The sequence below is a fragment of the Chroicocephalus ridibundus genome, chromosome Z (genome assembly GCF_963924245.1).
Source record: "Chroicocephalus ridibundus chromosome Z, bChrRid1.1, whole genome shotgun sequence".
NCBI classification, from domain to species: domain Eukaryota; kingdom Metazoa; phylum Chordata; class Aves; order Charadriiformes; family Laridae; genus Chroicocephalus; species Chroicocephalus ridibundus.
Genome location: NC_086316.1, coordinates 21,153,179 through 21,172,065, shown reverse-complemented (window position 1 = coordinate 21,172,065; position 18,887 = coordinate 21,153,179). Strand labels below are relative to the sequence as shown.

General features: G+C 41.2%; 1 protein-coding gene across 2 annotated transcripts in view; it reads left to right on the top strand.

Moving 5' to 3' along the window:
* The window catches only part of ZNF608 (zinc finger protein 608), an 88,695-nt gene extending 70,290 nt beyond the window's left edge, over positions 1-18,405 (top strand). The window contains exons 4-10 of one of the 2 annotated variants that reach the window (XM_063320737.1): positions 7,010-7,097; positions 7,568-10,019; positions 11,794-12,211; positions 12,772-12,944; positions 13,853-14,006; positions 15,255-15,336; positions 16,328-18,405. In XM_063320737.1, the coding sequence (XP_063176807.1) occupies positions 7,010-7,097; positions 7,568-10,019; positions 11,794-12,211; positions 12,772-12,944; positions 13,853-14,006; positions 15,255-15,336; positions 16,328-16,334 (3,374 nt within the window). In that variant the 3' untranslated portion in view covers positions 16,335-18,405. Of the gene's footprint in view, positions 1-7,009; positions 7,098-7,567; positions 10,020-11,793; positions 12,212-12,771; positions 12,945-13,852; positions 14,007-15,254; positions 15,341-16,327 lie in introns of those variants that run through there. The other variant, XM_063320738.1, reaches the window with a different exon arrangement.
* Positions 18,406-18,887: the final 482 nt, after the last annotated feature.

Here is an 18,887-nt window from a genome sequence, read left to right as displayed (position 1 = left end):
TACATGTGCACCTGCTGTAGATGTAGTTAAGTTCTTGTGCCATGCTAGACAGAGAGTGTGATTAAAGTAGTAAATAAATTGTATGTCTACCAGATCAGTATTCAGTGTAGAAGACTTGACTTTATATGTAGAATGTTTACTGTTAATTTTAGATTATTTTCTTGATGGAGGCAATCAGGGAGAAATAAGCCATTTGCATTGCAAGTCTAATATAAACATTGTTCTGTGTTTTTTATGCTTGGATGAATTGCAGGTGTATATGTTGATCTGGGATTGATGATGATGTGGTGGATGTTCTGAGGCAAATGAGTTATACTGTTCTTACTAAACGAATGGCAATGAAAAAGCTTGAGATAATCCTAAGATTATAGAGTTTCATCTTGCGGTTTTTTACACTTCATATACTTTAGTTATTGTTAGAACAGTGATGTCAAATAGATATACATGGGATTAAAAAATTTGCAGTGCCAGATGCAGACTAAAATGTGTTTAATCCATGGTGGCAGTGTACTCACTGATGACAGATATGCCACAGTTTGGCTATCCCAGGCATGTCTGGATTATTGGTACTTGGCAAGGCTGGAACAAAAGGCAAATGGAATTCGGTTTGCAAACAAATTTGTGGACTCATTGATCATAAAGATACGAGGAATTGATTTTGCTGTAATGTTATGTCAAGTGATGATGTGATGCCTTCTCAATGCTGAGAATTGCACCTCAACTTTGAAGAGCTCCTATGCCACAGGAATATTGCGACAAGAATTTGTCATATTTGTTTTAAGAAGTAATCTTAAAAAATTACTACAAAGCAGAGTATATTTTGGTAGATCTTCCTCTGTCATCAGCAAAAGTTGTCTTAAAATGATACTCAGAATAGTAAAGGCAATGGGCAGAACAGTTAACCAAATGGGAATTTTGAGCAAGTAGGACTCCACTTATGTTAAAGTATAAGTGAATTATGTGACCTTTTAAACATAAGGGACTTTTGGTGACTGAAAAGCAAACAAACGGTTCCTAGTTTTGGAATATCATTTAATTGTTCTTCAACAAATCAGTTACAGAATTGTTCAGAAAGACTTCATGCAGATCTGCTTTCTCCAGAGTTTGGCAGATACTCTTGGCCAGATTCTCTGCTAAGAGCAGAGGGAACAGCTCCTTTTACAAAAATGAAGGCATACCTGTTCACCCATTCAAATAACTGGTCTTTTGAGTTTTCTGGGAAAATAATCAACTTGAACTAAAACAGAATTTTGTAGCAGTTACTGTGATGTGAACACAAAAGCAGCCTATGCTGTAAACATTAAGTCAGGCTTTCCAGTCTGATTAATTGAGTAATGTCTACTTATATTGGAATTTGAATGTATTTGTTTTCTAAAGCCAGTATTTTCAAAAACTGGGGCCTGCATTTAAGATATGAATGTGATAATTTGATTCCTAACCACATGACCTCATTTTCAAAGTTTTGAATACAAAGCATAATTCTTGGTTTATGTTCATTGCGGAAAACAGAGTCAAGAAAGCAAAAGAATTAGTATCTGTTTAAGACTAGATCCTTCAGTCTTTTGTTCTGTACATGATGGACCCTCTGCAAGAGTGTATCTGGTTAGATTTGAGTAGATCCTTACAAGCTGGATGTGGCTGCTAGAAGCACAGTGTCAAGGTAGTCAACATTGAGTGGTACCCTGGCTCGGTTCTGAAGATGCCTTGCAATTGTGAAGTTTTTACGTCAAAATAACACATGTGCATTTGTTAGGCTGACTTTAAAAGAGCATGGCTCTTTTTTCAAGTAGTGAACAAGAAATTTAGATAGTTCCTTTCCAATTTGCAATGACATATTTCATTCTATAAATGTAGTTAACAGCCAATTTTAGTTCTCGTCTTCCTTATGCAGTCACTGAGAAGAAAGAAGGGAAAGAGCACAGATACATTGCATCCACAGAACTCATAAAATGTACTTCATTCTGTAGATTTCTGAAAATGATTTTATTACAGATCACATTTGTGACGTGACCTTTCATTCTATAATAAAAACCAAGTACAAATTGTCACAGTTATTTTGTACAGACTATTACATTATATCTATCAGAACTGCATATGTAAAATGGTTTTGTGCTCCTCTAGGCATGCGTTAGCTTTTCCTATCTGTTGTTGGGTAATTTTTGCCATAAACTTGTGGTTATGAATGTGACAAGTAAAGAAAAAAGCTCACAATGGTACATGCATTGTGAAGGAAAACATGAACACACAGATTTTTTTCTTGCTCCGAACAGACTAATGAAATTCCCCTTGGTGTTAAATGAGGGACTTCTATTGACAGTAGTGGGCACTTGGTAACATCCTGTGTGCACCTTTGCTGTACATTAAGGCTTTTGTGTGTGATTAAAGCTAATGATGGATTTCGGCAGAAAAGGTACTGACTAGTGTAGGTGAACTGTAACACTTACAGGAAACATGACCCCATTTTCCTGTGTTAGACACCATCTCGTAATTCCTACACATAACACATTCATCACTTACTCTGTCTTCTCCTGAATGATAAAGAGTAGCATGGGCAGTAATTTTTGAAATTTTCATTTTCTTATTCTTGGCTGCTTTAATTTAGGGTATTTCACACTGAAGATTGTGGAAGATATTGCTAATTTCAGATATACTGTAACTGTGAATAGTTATGTAGTTTGCAAATGGAATTATAAACCAAATTAAAACAAAACATTTACACCCTCATTTTGGGACAAGTTTATTACATCCAAATGTTGTGAACTGTGTTCTGGTAATTGGTGAAACTCTTTGAGTTGACACCCTTACTCAGTGGAAGAAACATTTGCATGTAGTCTAAACATATTCACTACTGTTTGATCCAACCTCACAAGAACAGGATTAGATATTTGGCCAGGCTTCCTGAATTAGAATCTTAGAGGCCCGACACCCTCAGGTACACAGCATTGCAAGCATTTGAATTCATCTCCCATTCTTCAGTAATGGTTACTTTAAATAGTTCGGCCTCTTGGGCTTTTTTTTTAAGGTGAAAATACATCTCTGTATTCAGACAGTATGAAACCTGTGAGTTCCTTAGACTGTCTTTGCATTTTCACTCTTGTCCAGGCACTGCTAAACAAATGATTTTTACATTATGTGTAGTCTAATGTAATGGGAAGTCTTATTACAGGGACTTCTTATGACTTGGCACAGCCCCAGTGAGGTTTGATCCTGTATGTTGTATGTTACTTACTTCATAAGATGGAGGGAGGATGTGGAGAGCTATGTCCCATCACACGCACACTCCAAAGAGGAGCTGGAACAACTTAGAGAAGGGTTAGTGCATCTGTGACTGCATGCCCAGTGTACTCGGATGCAATACTCGGAGCTGAACTGAAGACTGCTGTGGTACTATTTGTGTCCTGCCTCTGAGACAGTGCAGAGAAGTCATAGAATCATAGAATGGTTTGGGTTGGAAGGGACCTTAAAGATCATCTAGTTCCAACCCCCCTGCCCTGGGCAGGGACACCCCCCACTAGACCAGGCTGCTCCAAGCCCCGTCCAGCCTGGCCTTGAACACCAGGGATGGGGCATCCACAACTTCTCTGGGCAACCTGTTCCGGTGTCGCAGCAGAGGTTCTTGTTTTGAGCTTGAAGTCTGTGCCAGGACAAGTATTTTGGATCGAAGAAACCTGTAACAGTACACCCTGACTGGGTGCAGCGACAATAATCCTTTCTCTTCAGTAGTGCATCTAGTGTATAATGTAGACTACTTACCTTTCTCATCTCCATTTTCATTTTCCAGTGCTTTGGTCTAATAAACCTCCAGTTGCATGTTTCTTTAGGGGTCAGCCCTACCTCCCGTGTTACTTACATTCTCTTGACCCATTTCTATGGTAATCTTAGAAGATTAAATGAGCTACCTTCACTGCTGGTTCTGTGGAATCTTACCTGTGGCTGAGTAATGTGCGGTTCATTAGGGAAAGGAAATTTATTCCTTGCCACAGTTATTCTAACACAGCATGGAGATTAATCTTCCCTCCTACTTACATACTGGGGGCTTTGCTAAGACTAACAAACTTAATGAGATGCTAAATGTAACTGACTTTAAGGGAGGAACTTACTTGTGTTTGCTTTTGAAGTATTGACTTTCTTACACTGGAAGGTCATTTGAATGTCTTCTAAGAATTACTGAAATGTGTATTGATTTCAGGGGTTTTTATTATTATACCTACTCCGTGCCTGCTACTTCACCCTCTTTTCTATTAATAGGTAGCAGACTAACCCTAGGTCTGTTATATAAATTAATAAATAAATAAAGCGCACAAAGAGACAGGCAAGACTAGAAGTATTGAGGAAGATGGAGCCTTCTTTAGGAATACACCTCAATTTAAAAAAAAAAAAAAAACAAAAAACAACAACAAAAAAAACCAAACAACCGAACAACAAACCCTAACAATTACATTTTAACAAACGGATAAAGGTGAACTAGCTGCTAGCTGGGGCAAAGTAAATGGCAGAGTTAATTCTCCTGTAATACTCCGTGGGAAGTCAGGAAGCCCTCCCTGCTTGGAACGCTTAGGAGGAGATTGGACAGACACTGGTCCGTGGGCAGGAGGGAGCAGCTGTGCTGCTGCAGGGAGATGGGCTGCACAATGTAGCAGAAATTAGCGATGGCCATTTTCACTAGGAGCATTTATGGAGCTGCAGCCGACAAGCTGCTAAGGTGGAAGGAAAGCATCAAGGTTACCAGAGAAATCTCTAGTGGGCAAGTGGCAGATGGGGCATAGCCTGGAGTTGCTTCTTGCGAGAAACCCGCTTTCCACCACCCTGTGGTTCTGCTGGTGTGTTCTCCGCCTCACACCTGGGCAGGAGCAGAGGTCTCCAGGCATGCCGCGATGGCAGCACAGGACGAGAACGGCACGGCACCTGCCGCCCCGCAGGCCACCTGCCGCCCCGCAGGCTCCCCGCCGCTCCGGTGCTGTGGAACCCCCGCTCCTCTCCTGGGCGGGGGGACGCTTCCCGCCGGGCCTCCCTCGGCCGCAGGCGCCCTTTTCCGGCCGTCGGTCTTCTCCGCCCGCATGCCTTTGCCCGCCTAACGCCCCACCGCCGCCGCCCGGGCCCAGGAGGCGGCAGAGGGTGCGCGGCGCTGCTGCCCCGCGGCCGGCAGAGCCCCGCGCCGCCCGCTGCCCTGTCCGCCCCGCCCCGCTCGGCCTCTGCCACCAATGGGCTGGCGGTGGCGGCTGCCAATCAGGAGAAGGACCAATAGCGACGGGGGCCGGGGCGCCCCTCGGGGTTGGCGGTGGCAGAGGCCCCTGAGGGCAGGCGGGCGGGAGCGGGGCCGGGCCCGGCGGCAGCTCCGGGCAGCGCCCAGCCGCCTTCTCTCGCGGCGAGGGTAAAATGTATGTTGTTTTTTTCCGTGCTGCCAAGTTTGCGTAGGTCATAAAAATCCGGCATAGCGGTTTAACTTTGGTCCTTGTAGGTGTTTGGAGCCCGACTCTTACCCTGGCTGGGAGGGCCATTCGTCTTCCCTCCTTCAGACCCGTCCACCCCAGCGTAGGAAATTCTGGTCACCGTAGTATAACGGCAGCTTAAAACCATATGGGGAATAATTTTCAAATCTGCTACAGAGAATTTTCAAGGAAATGCCTTCTTCCTTGGTACCTCCGCTAACAACACTTCAAATGCTTCCCGCTGTTAAAAGGCCCCTGAGGAAATAAGCGGCTGGTTGCATGTTTACTTTACCTTGGTGCAGCAGAGAGGGATGGCTTTTAGTGCAGAATTAGAAATGGCACTGGTAAGACAAAGCAAAAAGGCTGGCTGGAAACGTTCTGGCGCAATGCCATTATTATATCCGTTACAGAAACGCTGCAGCTAGAACAAGGGAAGTGTAGAGGAAAAACAAGTCAGAAGGCTGGCAGCTGTGAGTTACTGTCTTCACGCCTCTCATAAATCAGAAACATTTTGCATTGTGCCTTTCTTTGCTAGGTAAAATGTATTTTTCATTTCAGTGTACGTTCTAATGAGAAGACATGGCTATAGACATAATACTACCTTGTGTTTATCTGTGGAAGTTAATGAATTAAAGGTGCCATTATGCTGGCTAGACCATAAACATGATGATAGATTATGTGAAGAAGTGTTTGAGGGCAACCTGAAAACATTTGGATGACATCCCCCACATTTGTTTTATTGTTACTTAGGATATCCTTGCCATGCACGTATTTGCAGGGATAATTTGAATAAACGTGAATTAGAAGTCTGCTTCAGGTGTGCTGACAAATTTACATTTAATAAAAGTCATAGGTGGAAAAGCAATTAAACAACAGTGCATTTTTCAAAGAATCCCTCTTCCCAAGTATCTATATTGTGATTCCTCTTAGCTTTGCTGTGTGGTTGCAATTTCTTGTCTAGTACCTCACTTTCCACAGAAGAAAAAGCAAGGCAAATACTACACATCTCCATCTATATCTGCTGAACGAAACTTGCAATGCATACATGTGTGTGTGTGTTTGTGTGTTTGGATATATGCAATTCCAAATAAATAGAAGCATCATTATCATATTGTTCAAAGCAAAGGAGATTCTTCTCAGTCACCTACTGATTTAAACACTGTAACTGGTGTTTAGTTTATGCTGGCTGGCTGCCAAGCGAAAGCAATTATGTGCAATAATAGCAAAATTAAGAGGTGAGTGTTGCTGTTTTACAGCAGGACATGGCAAAACCCATTTCCTTCTGTCAGCTGTATCTTGATTACACACACAGTCACACAGGCACACTCTCTTACAGACATACACATGCGCACACACACTCTTGTTCTTTGTCGTTTTCTGTTTTTCCTGTGGGTTTTAACTTGAGGTCACTGAAACCAGAAAAGAGGAAGAGTACAGACCACAGCATTTGAAAGCAAATGAGAATAAAGGTCTCACTTTGTGGGGAAGGAAAGAAAAAAATGAAAAAAGAGCAAAACAAAAAGCCTACCCCAATTATTGTTCTGACTGTGATAATACTTTGTTTTTTCTCCCACTGGCAGGTGTCCTAGTGGTAAATGTTACATGGAGGAACAAGACTTATGTAGGAACACTGCTGGACTGCACAAAGCATGACTGGGCCCCTCCTAGGTAGGCAATCATTCTGAGTCTGTTTTTTCTCTGCTGTATTTTCACCCCTAATCTCTTGTCAAGAGACCGTGCAGAGATTAATAAAAAACAACTGGTTATAATTGAAAACGTGCACCAGTGAAACAAGTAATTCTCAGTTCCACACTGAAATGCGGGGTGGGTGTTTTTATTTCTTTTTGTTTCGTGTTTTTGAGAGGGAAGGGGAAACACATGCGACTCAATCAGAGGACAGCTAATTTAAAAATGCATTTCTGTAAGTTTGGAAATTTTTTCTCTAAATTGTTCTAATTAGGTGGTCTTGTTCTTACCGTTTTTGTCCTTTGTTAATGACTTTCCGTTGGAGACTGTAGCGTTCTCATTTGGAAGAAGGACATCTTTAACATGTGTGAAGGTTCTGTTAGAAGTGGTGGTGTTTTGGAATTCATTCAGTTCACAGTTCCTGCTGATGAAATCTGCTCTTGTTTATATAGGTTTTGTGAATCGCCAACAAGTGACCTGGAAATGCGTGGAGGACGGGGCAGGGGAAAGCGAGCAAGGTCTGCTGCAGCTGCAGCTGTACCTGGGAACGATGCGAGTTTTGCAGAGTCCAGAGGACTTCAGAATAAGAATCGAGGTGGTGCCAATGGGAAGGGGAGGAGGGGCAGCCTGAACTCAAGTGGGCGCAGGACACCCCCAAACTGCGCCATGGATGAAGTCAAAGCCAGCCCCTCATCCACAAACAAGAGGAAGACTAAGCCTCCAATGGAGTTAGATTTGAACTCCAGTTCGGAGGACAATAAATCTGGAAAACGCGTTCGTACTAACTCTAGAAGCACTCCCACCACCCCACAGGGGAAACCCGAGACTACTTTTTTGGACCAAGGCTGCTCTTCTCCAGTGCTGATTGACTGTCCTCACCCCAACTGCAACAAAAAGTACAAGCACATTAATGGACTACGATACCATCAGGCTCATGCACATTTAGACCCAGAGAACAAGCTGGAGTTCGAGCCTGACAGTGAAGACAAAATTTCAGACTGTGAGGAAGCATTGAGTAACGTGGCACTTGAATGCAGTGAGCCAAGCACAAATTTGCCAGGCTTTGATCCACTAAAAGCACCGACATCTCCGTCCTCCATCACTACCCCAGGGACACCCAAGGGAAAAAGGGAACTGACCAGCAACGGCCCCGGTTCAGTTACCAGTTCCAAAACCGGCAAGAATTCTGGCAAAAAGAAAGGTCTGAACAGTGAATTGAACAGCCTTCCGGTAATTTCTAATATGGCAGCCACACTGGATAATTGCTCAGTAGCAGATGGCAATTTGCAAACGGAAATGCCCAAATTGGAGGCTGAAGGGTTAATTGAGAAGAAGAGTTTGGGTGATAAAGGCAAGAAAGCCAACAATTGCAAAGTGGATAAAAACCTTTCCAAACTGAAAACAGCAAGGCCCATTGCCCCAGCGCCAGCACCGACTCCTCCCCAATTAATAGCTATACCTACTACAGCCTTTACAACCACCACTACAGGGACAATACCGGGACTGCCCTCTCTAACAACTACTATTGTTCAGGCTACACCAAAGAGCCCTCCGCTAAAACCTATTCAACCAAAGCCCACAATTATGGGAGAGCCAAGCACTGTAAACCCAGCTCTCACATCACTCAAAGACAAAAAGAAAAAGGAGAAGCGAAAGCTGAAGGACAAAGAAAGCAAAGAGACGGGAAGCCCCAAGATGGATTCTAAGCTGGGAAAGCTGGAGGATTCAAAAGGGTCTGGGAAAGACTTATCTGGACATTTTTTGAAGGACCATCTCAACAAGAATGAAGTGTTAGCTAATGGACTGTCAGAGTCTCAAGAGAGCAGGATGGCAAGTATTAAGGCTGAAGCTGATAAGGTTTACACGTTCACAGACAATGCGCCCAGCCCTTCCATAGGGAGTGCCTCCAGGATGGAATGCAGCACTTTGGTGAATGGACAATCTGCCATGGCGCCACTGCACGTGTTGACACAAAACGGTGCAGATAGCGCAGCCACTAAAACCAACAGCCCTGCTTACTCAGATATTTCTGATGCAGCTGATGATGGTGGCTCTGACAGCAGGTCAGAGGGCATGAGGTCAAAGGCCAGCTCTCCATCGGATATTATTTCTAATAAGGATGGTGTTGTAAAAGGACATTCTTCAACCACAGCACAATCGGCTCAAGCGAAAGAGTCCCATTCTCCCTATTACCATGGCTACGATCCTTATTATTCACCAAGTTACATGCACTCTGGACAGGTCAGTGCCCCAGCAGCTGGGAACAGCAGTACCCCACAGGGACTGAAGATCAAAAAAGAGGCTGAGGAAGAGGCTGAAAAGAAAGAGAAGGCAGAACCGTTGGATGCCAAGAAAAGCGAAAGCACTTCCTCTAATTTGCAGCCACAACATCAGTCGGTAATAACGCAAAGACACCCTGCACTTGCTCAGTCACTTTATTACGGACAGTATGCCTATGGGCTCTATATGGACCAAAAGTCCTTAATGGCCTCTAACCCTGCTTACAGGCAGCAGTATGAAAAATACTATGAGGACCAGAGACTAGCAGAACAGAAAATGGCACAAACTGGGAGGGACTGTGAAAGGAAAAATGATCCCCCCTTGAAGGAGATTGGGAAGGATGACAACAAGCAGAAGAATATTCCATCTGCCACTATTTCAAAGGCACCTTCAACTCCAGAATCCAGCAAAAATAACACTAAGATAGGGTCATCAGTCCCTAACAAAGGTGAGGAGACGAGCAAATCACAGATCCTTTCCAACCACCAGCAGCAGCTTCAGTCTGACAGTTTCAAAGCCAAACAAATGGAGAACCACCAGCTCATAAAGGAGGCTGTAGAGATGAAGTCTGTTATGGACTCCATGAAGCAAACGGGAGTAGATCCAACCACAAGATTTAAACAGGTGAGATCCCGGGAATTTGAACAAGAGTGTCTTGATTTATCCTTAAGCCATATAAGATTTTGTCCCTGATTCTGCTGTGGTTTTCTACCTTTGCAGCCAAACAAGCACCTCCATCCTTTTTTCATGCTGGATAGTACTGTAGCCTGTGAATAGACCAATAGTCCTTTCAGTTGAGCTGTTTGAAAAGAAAAAAAAAGTAAAAAAAATCTTGCAAGGTGGTGACAGAACCCAGGCTTAAGACCTGAATAGGCTATTTTAAATTACATGCATGAATAAAATAGAATTAGATTTCTCTTTTAGATGTAAATTCTAAGCAATTTGCATAGTTCAGAAATGAGAAATTTTGAGCAAAATAAGCAGCTTTCATTGTGAGAGGACTTGAAGTAGATTTGAAACATGGTTTGAAGTGTTTCTTTTTTTTTGTTAAATGACAGTTGGCATTTACTAAGGATGGGTGAGCTAGTTCTTTGAAGAGTTGGCTTGAAGCTTGGCTCTTTATCTTAACCCAAGGTGACCTTTTTGAAGCAGTTAAGTTCCCCTTCTCTCCTCAACCAACCTCAAGCCCCTACAGACCTACACAATGGATGAAATCCTCTCTCCATTGAAGTCAGTGATAGTTCTGCCATTGACTTCAGTGGAACCAGAATTTCATCCAGTGGCTTCGTGCTGACCTTCCTAGATGTCACATTGCCTTCATTCAAGGCAATGCGACTGTCTCTGCTCTGAACTGGGGCCTCAATGCTTGATACTTTCATGTCTGGTGTACAGTGCATCCCAGACTTCGCCCTTACGGGCTGTCTTTGAAGGTACAGTGGGGTCAGGTGAGTGGGAGTTAGGGAGCTCTAAAGGAAGTGGGATGGTACAGCCCTGAGTAGGGGAAGATTTCTGCTGATTCAAATGAGTATTTGAACCAGCCTGTCCAAGCGTTTGGTTGTGTGCTTATGTTTCTGTTGCATCTGCCATAAATGTCTTATCAGTTGGAGACGATGTTTACAATTAGGTCATGCATATCCTGTATTGGAAAAAGTCTTCCTGTTACTGCTCAGTACTAATTTGGTGTAGTCTTGTAAAGAACTCACCTACCTAGTTCTATAACATGTTTATAAACTGGGCTATGTAATATATTATGCAAAAATGTATTTATGATATCCTGTACATATTCTTTAAACCATGTGGTCCTCATCTGGTAAATACTTACCCATGTGTAATTTTACCAACTTGAAATAAGACTGGTGGCTGAAGAAGTCTGCCTTAATGTTTGACTTCCGCTGATTCTTGTATGTTTGCAATATCAGAGGCAGCATTAGAATCTTCCCAGCTAGATCAGGTTTTCAGGTTCATCGTTCCAGGTAATCCAAGTGCTCTCGCATATCATTATCCAGCTTTAATTTTGTGGTTCACGGGTATTTTTTGCTCTCTAGTGGGAAAATCTCTCTGTGGGATTTAATTAAAATGTTTTATGAATAGGGTGGTCTTAGAACTTTGATACAATGCATATGTATTTCATGATTAAACTAGTTAAAGGCATGAAGAAGGATATAAGATGAAGCAATTGAATTAAATTTTGATAATAGTCTCTTGCTTCTTCATGAGAATATTGGTTTGACTTTGAGCTCAAGGCACCCTGTAGCAAGCAAACCTCTCCTCTATGTAATAGGGATATGTTATTAAAACAGCTATTAAAAATACATTAACTGAAGTATGCGAAATATCAATAGTGATCTCATTTTAACATCTAAGTTCAGAACAAAATTTTTTTTCTCCTCCATATTAGGATCCAGATTCACGAACATGGCATCATTATGTCTATCAGCCCAAATACCTTGATCAGCAAAAACCAGAAGAACTTGATCGTGAGAAAAAATTAAAAGAAGACAGCCCTAGAAAAACACCTAACAAGGAAAGTTCCCTGCCTAACCTTCCTGTCTCATTAGCGAGCATTAAAGAGGAGCCTAAAGAGGTCAAGCGTTCTGATTCTCAATCAGTGGATGAGAGCAAGATAAAAAACGATGATCGAAAGACTCCTGTAAATTGGAAGGACTCTCGGGGTGCTAGAGTAGCAGTTTCCTCACCAATGAGTCAGCATCAGTCATATATCCAGTACTTGCATGCTTATCCTTATCCACAGATGTACGATCCCAACCATCCAGCCTATCGCGCAGTCTCTCCTGTCCTAATGCACAGCTATCCTGGTATGTATTCTGAAAATTGCCTTGCACGGTAGTTAAGATTTACACCCTCAAAATGCAGTAAAGCCTGCATTTTAATGTTTCTGTTAGTAGCTAGGGTAAATTAGAAGCTTCATGGGTGACATTTGTTTTGCTTTTGCTTCCACTAGGGAAAGTTCTGTAGATGAAACTGATTTAATACAAGATGTTGCTTTTATGAACTGTCACAATTCCCAGCTACAGTTTTCTCAACCCTTGACAGTCTGCTATTGCTGTTAGACTGACAGATAGTTTATTGCCTATAAAAATATTCTAAGCACTTACTGTCAGAACCATTATAGTTACTATTCCTTTCACTTAAAGAGGACCCATAAATGTCTGAAATGGCTATCAGCTGAACCCTCTTTATAACCTCCATTCATCAGGGTAAATTAGGTGAAGAAATTGAAGAGCAAAGATGCCGTTTGATAGTCATGTGATCCATTTTTGATGTTATCCTCTGTCCTGGCATCCCCTGCTCCCGCCTTGATGTGACCAAAATGTAAACCCAATAATTTGATATGGTATTTATTGTTTACCTGCAGGGGCCTATCTCTCTCCAGGATTTCATTATCCAGTTTATGGAAAGATGTCAGGGAGAGAAGAGGCGGAGAAAGTCAATACCAGCCCAAGCATCAATGCGAAATCAACCACTGAGTCCAAAGCACTGGATTTGCTCCAGCAGCATGCCAACCAGTATCGCAGCAAGTCCCCTGTTGTAAGGCTTCATCTGTTGTTACTGAAGAGTGGTACATATGGGGAGGGGTAGAGAACATAATTTTAAGAAGCACACAATCTGGCATCAAGCTCTGAATGCATGATTCTTCTTTATAGTACTGCTTAAAATAAAAGCAATTTATAGTCAGGATGCTTCCGTGGCATAAACTGGAAGTGACACATATAACACAGTTCTGTGCTCGGAGTCTTCCTGTCTTTAAATGAATGGACTCACGTAGAACCATAGAGTCAGAAACACCTCCTGGTGCACAGTTTATTGCAGTTAAAGAGGAAGCTCCTGTTTGGAAACAGATGATGAAATGAGAAGTTGGGCTGTGAGGTTTGGTAATATCCCTTCCCTGTATTTGCCAAGAAGCCGCATCTTCCAAATAGCAGATTACCAGTCCCCATTTTTGAAGACTTCCACATTGAGCAAATACTGTTATTTTACTTTCAGATAAGTTGGTGCTAGTTTTAATTGTGTGCAAGTCCCTGACTCTGATTCTATTTTTAAAAGGGCTTTCTTGCTATTCAAGCAGGCTTGATCCCCAGAGTACATTAAAGAGGGATGAGGATTCATTTACATCAGCTTTCAGCAGCTCAGCTAGGTTGTTCAGGCAATGGCAAGTCAGCCAAGCTGAAGGGAGCCCAGAACTAAAAGTCATCCTGGTGGCTTCAAGCTGCAGTGCATTGCCTCAAAGTCTCTGTGCCTTAGAAAATCTTCCATTAGCCAGATAGACTAGTTTTGGATTAGAATCAAGTGCAAATAATCCAGTAGAGATAGTTCTTCAGAAAAAATAACTTTCATCATTTGAATTCAAAAGGTAGTTGCCAGGTAATGGCAAGTGTGGTTTTATTGTGATTTCATCCCTTCAAAAAATTTCACATCGTTTTTCTTTCTGCTGCTAGCCTGTGGAAAAATCAGCAGCTGAGCGTGAACGGGAAGCAGAAAGGGAACGAGACCGTCATTCTCCTTTTAGCCAGCGGCATCTCCATACGCACCATCACACACATGTTGGAATGGGTTACCCCCTTATACCTGGACAATATGACCCATTTCAAGGTGAGCAGAAGATTTCCGATGGTGGGATTAGCTTGCCTCATGGAGTTGTTACCTTGACATTGGAAATCATGCCTACATGAAGCATTTTGAATAGAGATCCCCTTGTTAAATCAGAAGTGCTTTACATTTAGGAAGAAAGCTTGAAAATTCACAGCATGGACTAAGCGCAAATGTATAGCTTCGTACCTGAGAAATACCAAGTTTTGTTTCCAAAACTGGGTGTTGGAGTTTAAAGTACATTAAAGATGTACCGGTAGGCTACCATTCACATGAACGTTTTGATTCGTACTGCAAACTGACATTAACTGGCTGAAAGGCAGTAAAAAAACCAAACCAAACAACCTCCTTTTTGTATAATTAGGGTTGTGTAAGCAATGGAAGAAGTGTAGCAAAGACAAAAGCTTTTTATACTGAACATATTTTATGTACAAGGCATTACAGTCACAAGGGTTTGAGCTTGTTATAATTTGACCATCTGAAAGAGGACTCTTTGTATTTTGGCAAATGCAGCGCACAAAGTTGCAGCCAGTGAAAAAGCAGCACAGTAAGATACGATTCATTCTCCCTAGGTTTTATACCAGTCTTTGACTGTTTTTCTGTAGCCCTGGACTCTAGCTGAATTAAAAGGAGATTTCCTCCCATGCAGCAAAATACATGCTATCACAATTGGTGGCTAAATGACATTAATTCATTACGTTCACTTGGTGCCTCAGCAGTTATTTTTCCTGTGTAAAAGTCTTGACATTTCTCAGTTTGATTCAGTGATTCCATATGCCTTTTGGGATGCATTATGCTTGTTCAGTAGGAAAACTGTAAAATCATAAGTTATTATGAAAGCGTTGTATTCTGAGCAGCTGGTATGCCGTTTCTGTAATTCACTGTGACTTTTGATTCTTGTTGTTTCCTGGTGCCTATTATTTCTACTGAGCTTCCTATTCAGGAACTCATACAAACCACTTGGCATCATGCAGTGCACTTCTTGGAAAGAAATACAATAAGTAGGAATGTTGTATTTTCTTGTAAAATATCTATCAAGGACAATTCAGTTTACTATATGAAGTGGGCAGACTGTCTTAACACTGTGGCCTGAAGTATTTGCCATTTATATAGCGTTAAACCCCCACCATTTTCTGATGGTGGGGTTTTCTGTCTGTTTGCCTTAAAGTTACTTCCTAACATTTCTCTGAGCGCAAAAATCCATTAAAACCAGAAGTATATCAACATTCCTTCCTTTCTTCTTTCCCTCAGGATTGACCTCTGCTGCCCTTGTTGCCACTCAGCAGGTGGCTGCGCAGGCATCTGCATCTGGTATGTTTCCTGCACAAAGAAGGTAAATAGCCAGTAAATATTAAATTATATATCTTAACATAGAGAGGAGAAAGCAAATCATAGATTTTATAGCCTGATGGTCTGCAGTTCCTTGTATGACTCAATTTTTAAGTACTTAAGGGACTTCAGGTTAATTGCAGTTTTATTCTCTTTAAGGTGACATTTTGTCCTTAGTTGTGTCCTTTAACTGTAACATAGATCATTAAGAAGTAGTCTGTCTTCTGAGATTTTCCATAGACTATGTTTTTAAGATAAAACAAGTGATTATGAAACATAATGTAAGATCCAAATTATGTATGAAATGGGTTTAAAGTTCATGTTCAGTTAGATCCAAGTACTTCCAGAAAAACATAAAGACTTTGTCTACTCTGCAAGTCTGCCTGGTTTGCTGATTTTGCTTTCAGAGAGGTTTGCTTGGGAGTCCATTAGAGGTGACATCGTATTTAAGTTAACATACCCATTCCGTGCATTGGTTATTTACTAGGTTTTCAGTAGAATTTACCCTTCAACTATCATCCTTGCTTTTCAAGAGGAAAGAGACTCTTCTGTATTATAATGATCCCATCTCAAGTGAAAAACCAAAAGCATCCTTAACATTAGTGTTCCTTCATTGCTGCCATGTCAAGTTTCAGAGTTTAATGTATTAAATAGTAGTGTAACATTCCATGGTTATGGGTGTCTTTCTGAAAGCTGACTCTGAAAACAAGTGACCATGTAAGGCTCTTAGCTATAATTATTCGAGTGAGAAAGTTCTGCAACCCTGAAAGAGCTGATGGATGTGAGGGTGTCAGAACCCAGAAGATAAATGCCGGCACAGGTTACTTGTTAGTGTGTTGTTCCTGGCAAGGGAGGGACGAGGACATGGCTTGCTGTCTTTCCTTCTTGGGGTTGAGAGTACTGTGCAGATTGCATTTCATGGTATATCTGAGGTGCAGAAAAAAACAATGAGAAAAGGATACTGCATGCTAAAACATTCTTCTTTCTTTTTGCAGAGAATGATGAGTTTGGAGATGTACGTTGTCATGTGACTGGATCACATGAGGAAGCGCTTTATTACAGACATCAGTTCCATGGTGTTAATTTGAAATGCCTTAATGGCAGGCAAAAACCAGTCATTTCATTTTTGTAAATTGCAGATTTTATCACAGAGTAACAAATGTTGCTGTAATTAGACTTCTGTTTTTATATATATATATATGCGTATATATATATATACATATATATATAAAAATATATATATATTCTTTACTTTTTTTGTATCAGTACCAAGGCTCGCACACAGGGTCTGCTGCTAAGTTGCGAACCACACAGTAAAGGAGATATGTATTTGTCATGTTTAGAAAGCGTTAACCGCAAAAGGCTGTTTGTTTCTTTTCTTTTCTTTTTTTTTCTCTTTTTTTTCTTTCTTTCCAGTTGTAAATAAATATTGTTATGTATCAGTGTGCCTGAACCTTGCATACCCTTCTGATATTTCCCACAAGCTCTCAGAGAGGCTAACTGTGATGACACTTTGGTACAATGTAGACGTCTATTTGGTGGCTCCTATTAAGATGCATCAGTGTAAAATGTTACTGTATTCACTGTTTCATTGTAATTGTGTATTGTGAAAAATATACCTTTGGAAGGCATGGGGATCCTAGTACCACAAAAACTGTGTTGTATATAATGTATAGATTTTAAATGGAGATAATGAGCATCTGTGAATAATGAAATGTCTTTTTTGATAATCTTGAACGGCAGATAACCTAATAGCCTGCATACCAGAAGACATCTGTGATTGTTCTATTACTTGAATAGTCCTGCAGTCTTTTTTTTAATGTTTACAATTACTGAGTTTTAGAAGAGGGACTTTAATGCCATTGCCTGGTTACTTGTTTTATGCTGTAATCTCGTTTATTTTATGTAAAATGTATATCGAATGCTTTCATTTTTTATACCTGCCTTAAATAATTTGGCAATCAGAATAAAGAAAATAAGTTGTTTTTGTACTTTCTCGGTGTCTATGGGCCGCTTTGAAAGATGTGTCATAGTTGTAGACAGCGGAGGCTGCAGCTACCACACACAGCTACTAGTCCGTGTGCCCAGAGGTTCTCCCTGTGGCTCAGTTCCTGGTGTGCACCTGCAGCCCTCCCATGCCTCCCCGCTGGGCCTGTGGTGTTGTCCTCTCCCAGCGGGCGAGGTCCACTCCAGAGGTCCAAGCCAGATTGCAGTGGACCTCTTTCAGTTGACACTGATAAGCTCAAAAAAGGCCCATAGTAACACCTTGGATGGTATTAGTGGAACTTAATTCTCTGATACCTGTTGTAGAGCAGCTCTGTGTGCTATAAATTATATAGGCAAATTTTTTCTATTATATCTGAATGCACCCCTCTCCCCCATGAATAGAGGCCTAAAAACAGAGGATGTGTCGATTAAAAAAAAAAAAAGTTCCTTGCTGTGCTTAATCTGCGTTACCACAAAATAAATACTTTATGTGGCTGTACCGCCTGTTTTGTTACAGTGTGGTTAACACAGTACACAGTAATATGAAGTCACTAATCATGACATGAAAAAAAATCAGATTTACTGGTCAGATTTTTGAGGCTTTAACTTTTGTCTTTTCCTGCATATCCCAGTTATATTGCTTGTCAAAACTGTTTTTTAAAGTTTCACTGTTTTTTTTTGGTTTTGTGTTTGTTTTTTTTTTTGACAGGGTGAATTACTGCAAGTTAAAGCTTGTTCTTGAAGTCGGTTCCATTTCTTCTACCTTGTGAATACTTAATACAGAAGGATGAATTAAAGATTCCCAACAGACAAGCACACTTGGACTTTTTATATTGCTATGATGAATCTGCCATTAATATTGCTATAATTGTTTTATTTTTATAGGCATAAAATCAGTTCCCTTAGTGACTAGTTATAAGGCTTATTGATTTTTACTACACATCATTCATCTGTGGCTTACTCTTATTGTCTTGTTCTGAACACATTCAGAAGTCTCACAGTGGTGACATACTACAAATTAGCCTCATAAAAAATGGGAAGGAAGGGGTGTTTTCTTTGGAAAGGGGATATTGTGAATGCAGGGCTCTTGAAATAATAAATGCCTTATTACTTCTCTAGTAAAGGCTCAGGTGGCTTTTGTATTGAAATGTACCATTGATTTTTTTTTTCCCAGCCTAGGCCATTAATGCTTCTGCAGCAAAACATGTTTTATAACTTCACACGATTGGTGATCTTGATTTGGTGTGGTTTAAGGTTGAGTGTCATGGGTAACTGGAATGAATTACTCTGATTGATACAGGGTAAGCAACAGTTAAAATTATAATTAATGTGATATCCTTGAAGTCTGTAAGAGGGGCTAACATCCATTGCCATTTATTGTCTTCCACCACTTAAGGTTATTGTCTTCCCTCTATCTGCATAGCTTTGCTTTTGGTTTAACACTTGCCATGCTGATATCCTTAAAGGCTGTGCAACAGCGAGCATGACTCCCTGGTTCCACACTCCCTAAAACCAAAGGGTATCCACTCACACGTCTGAGCACTGACGTGCAGCTGCTGTGGTCGTTTC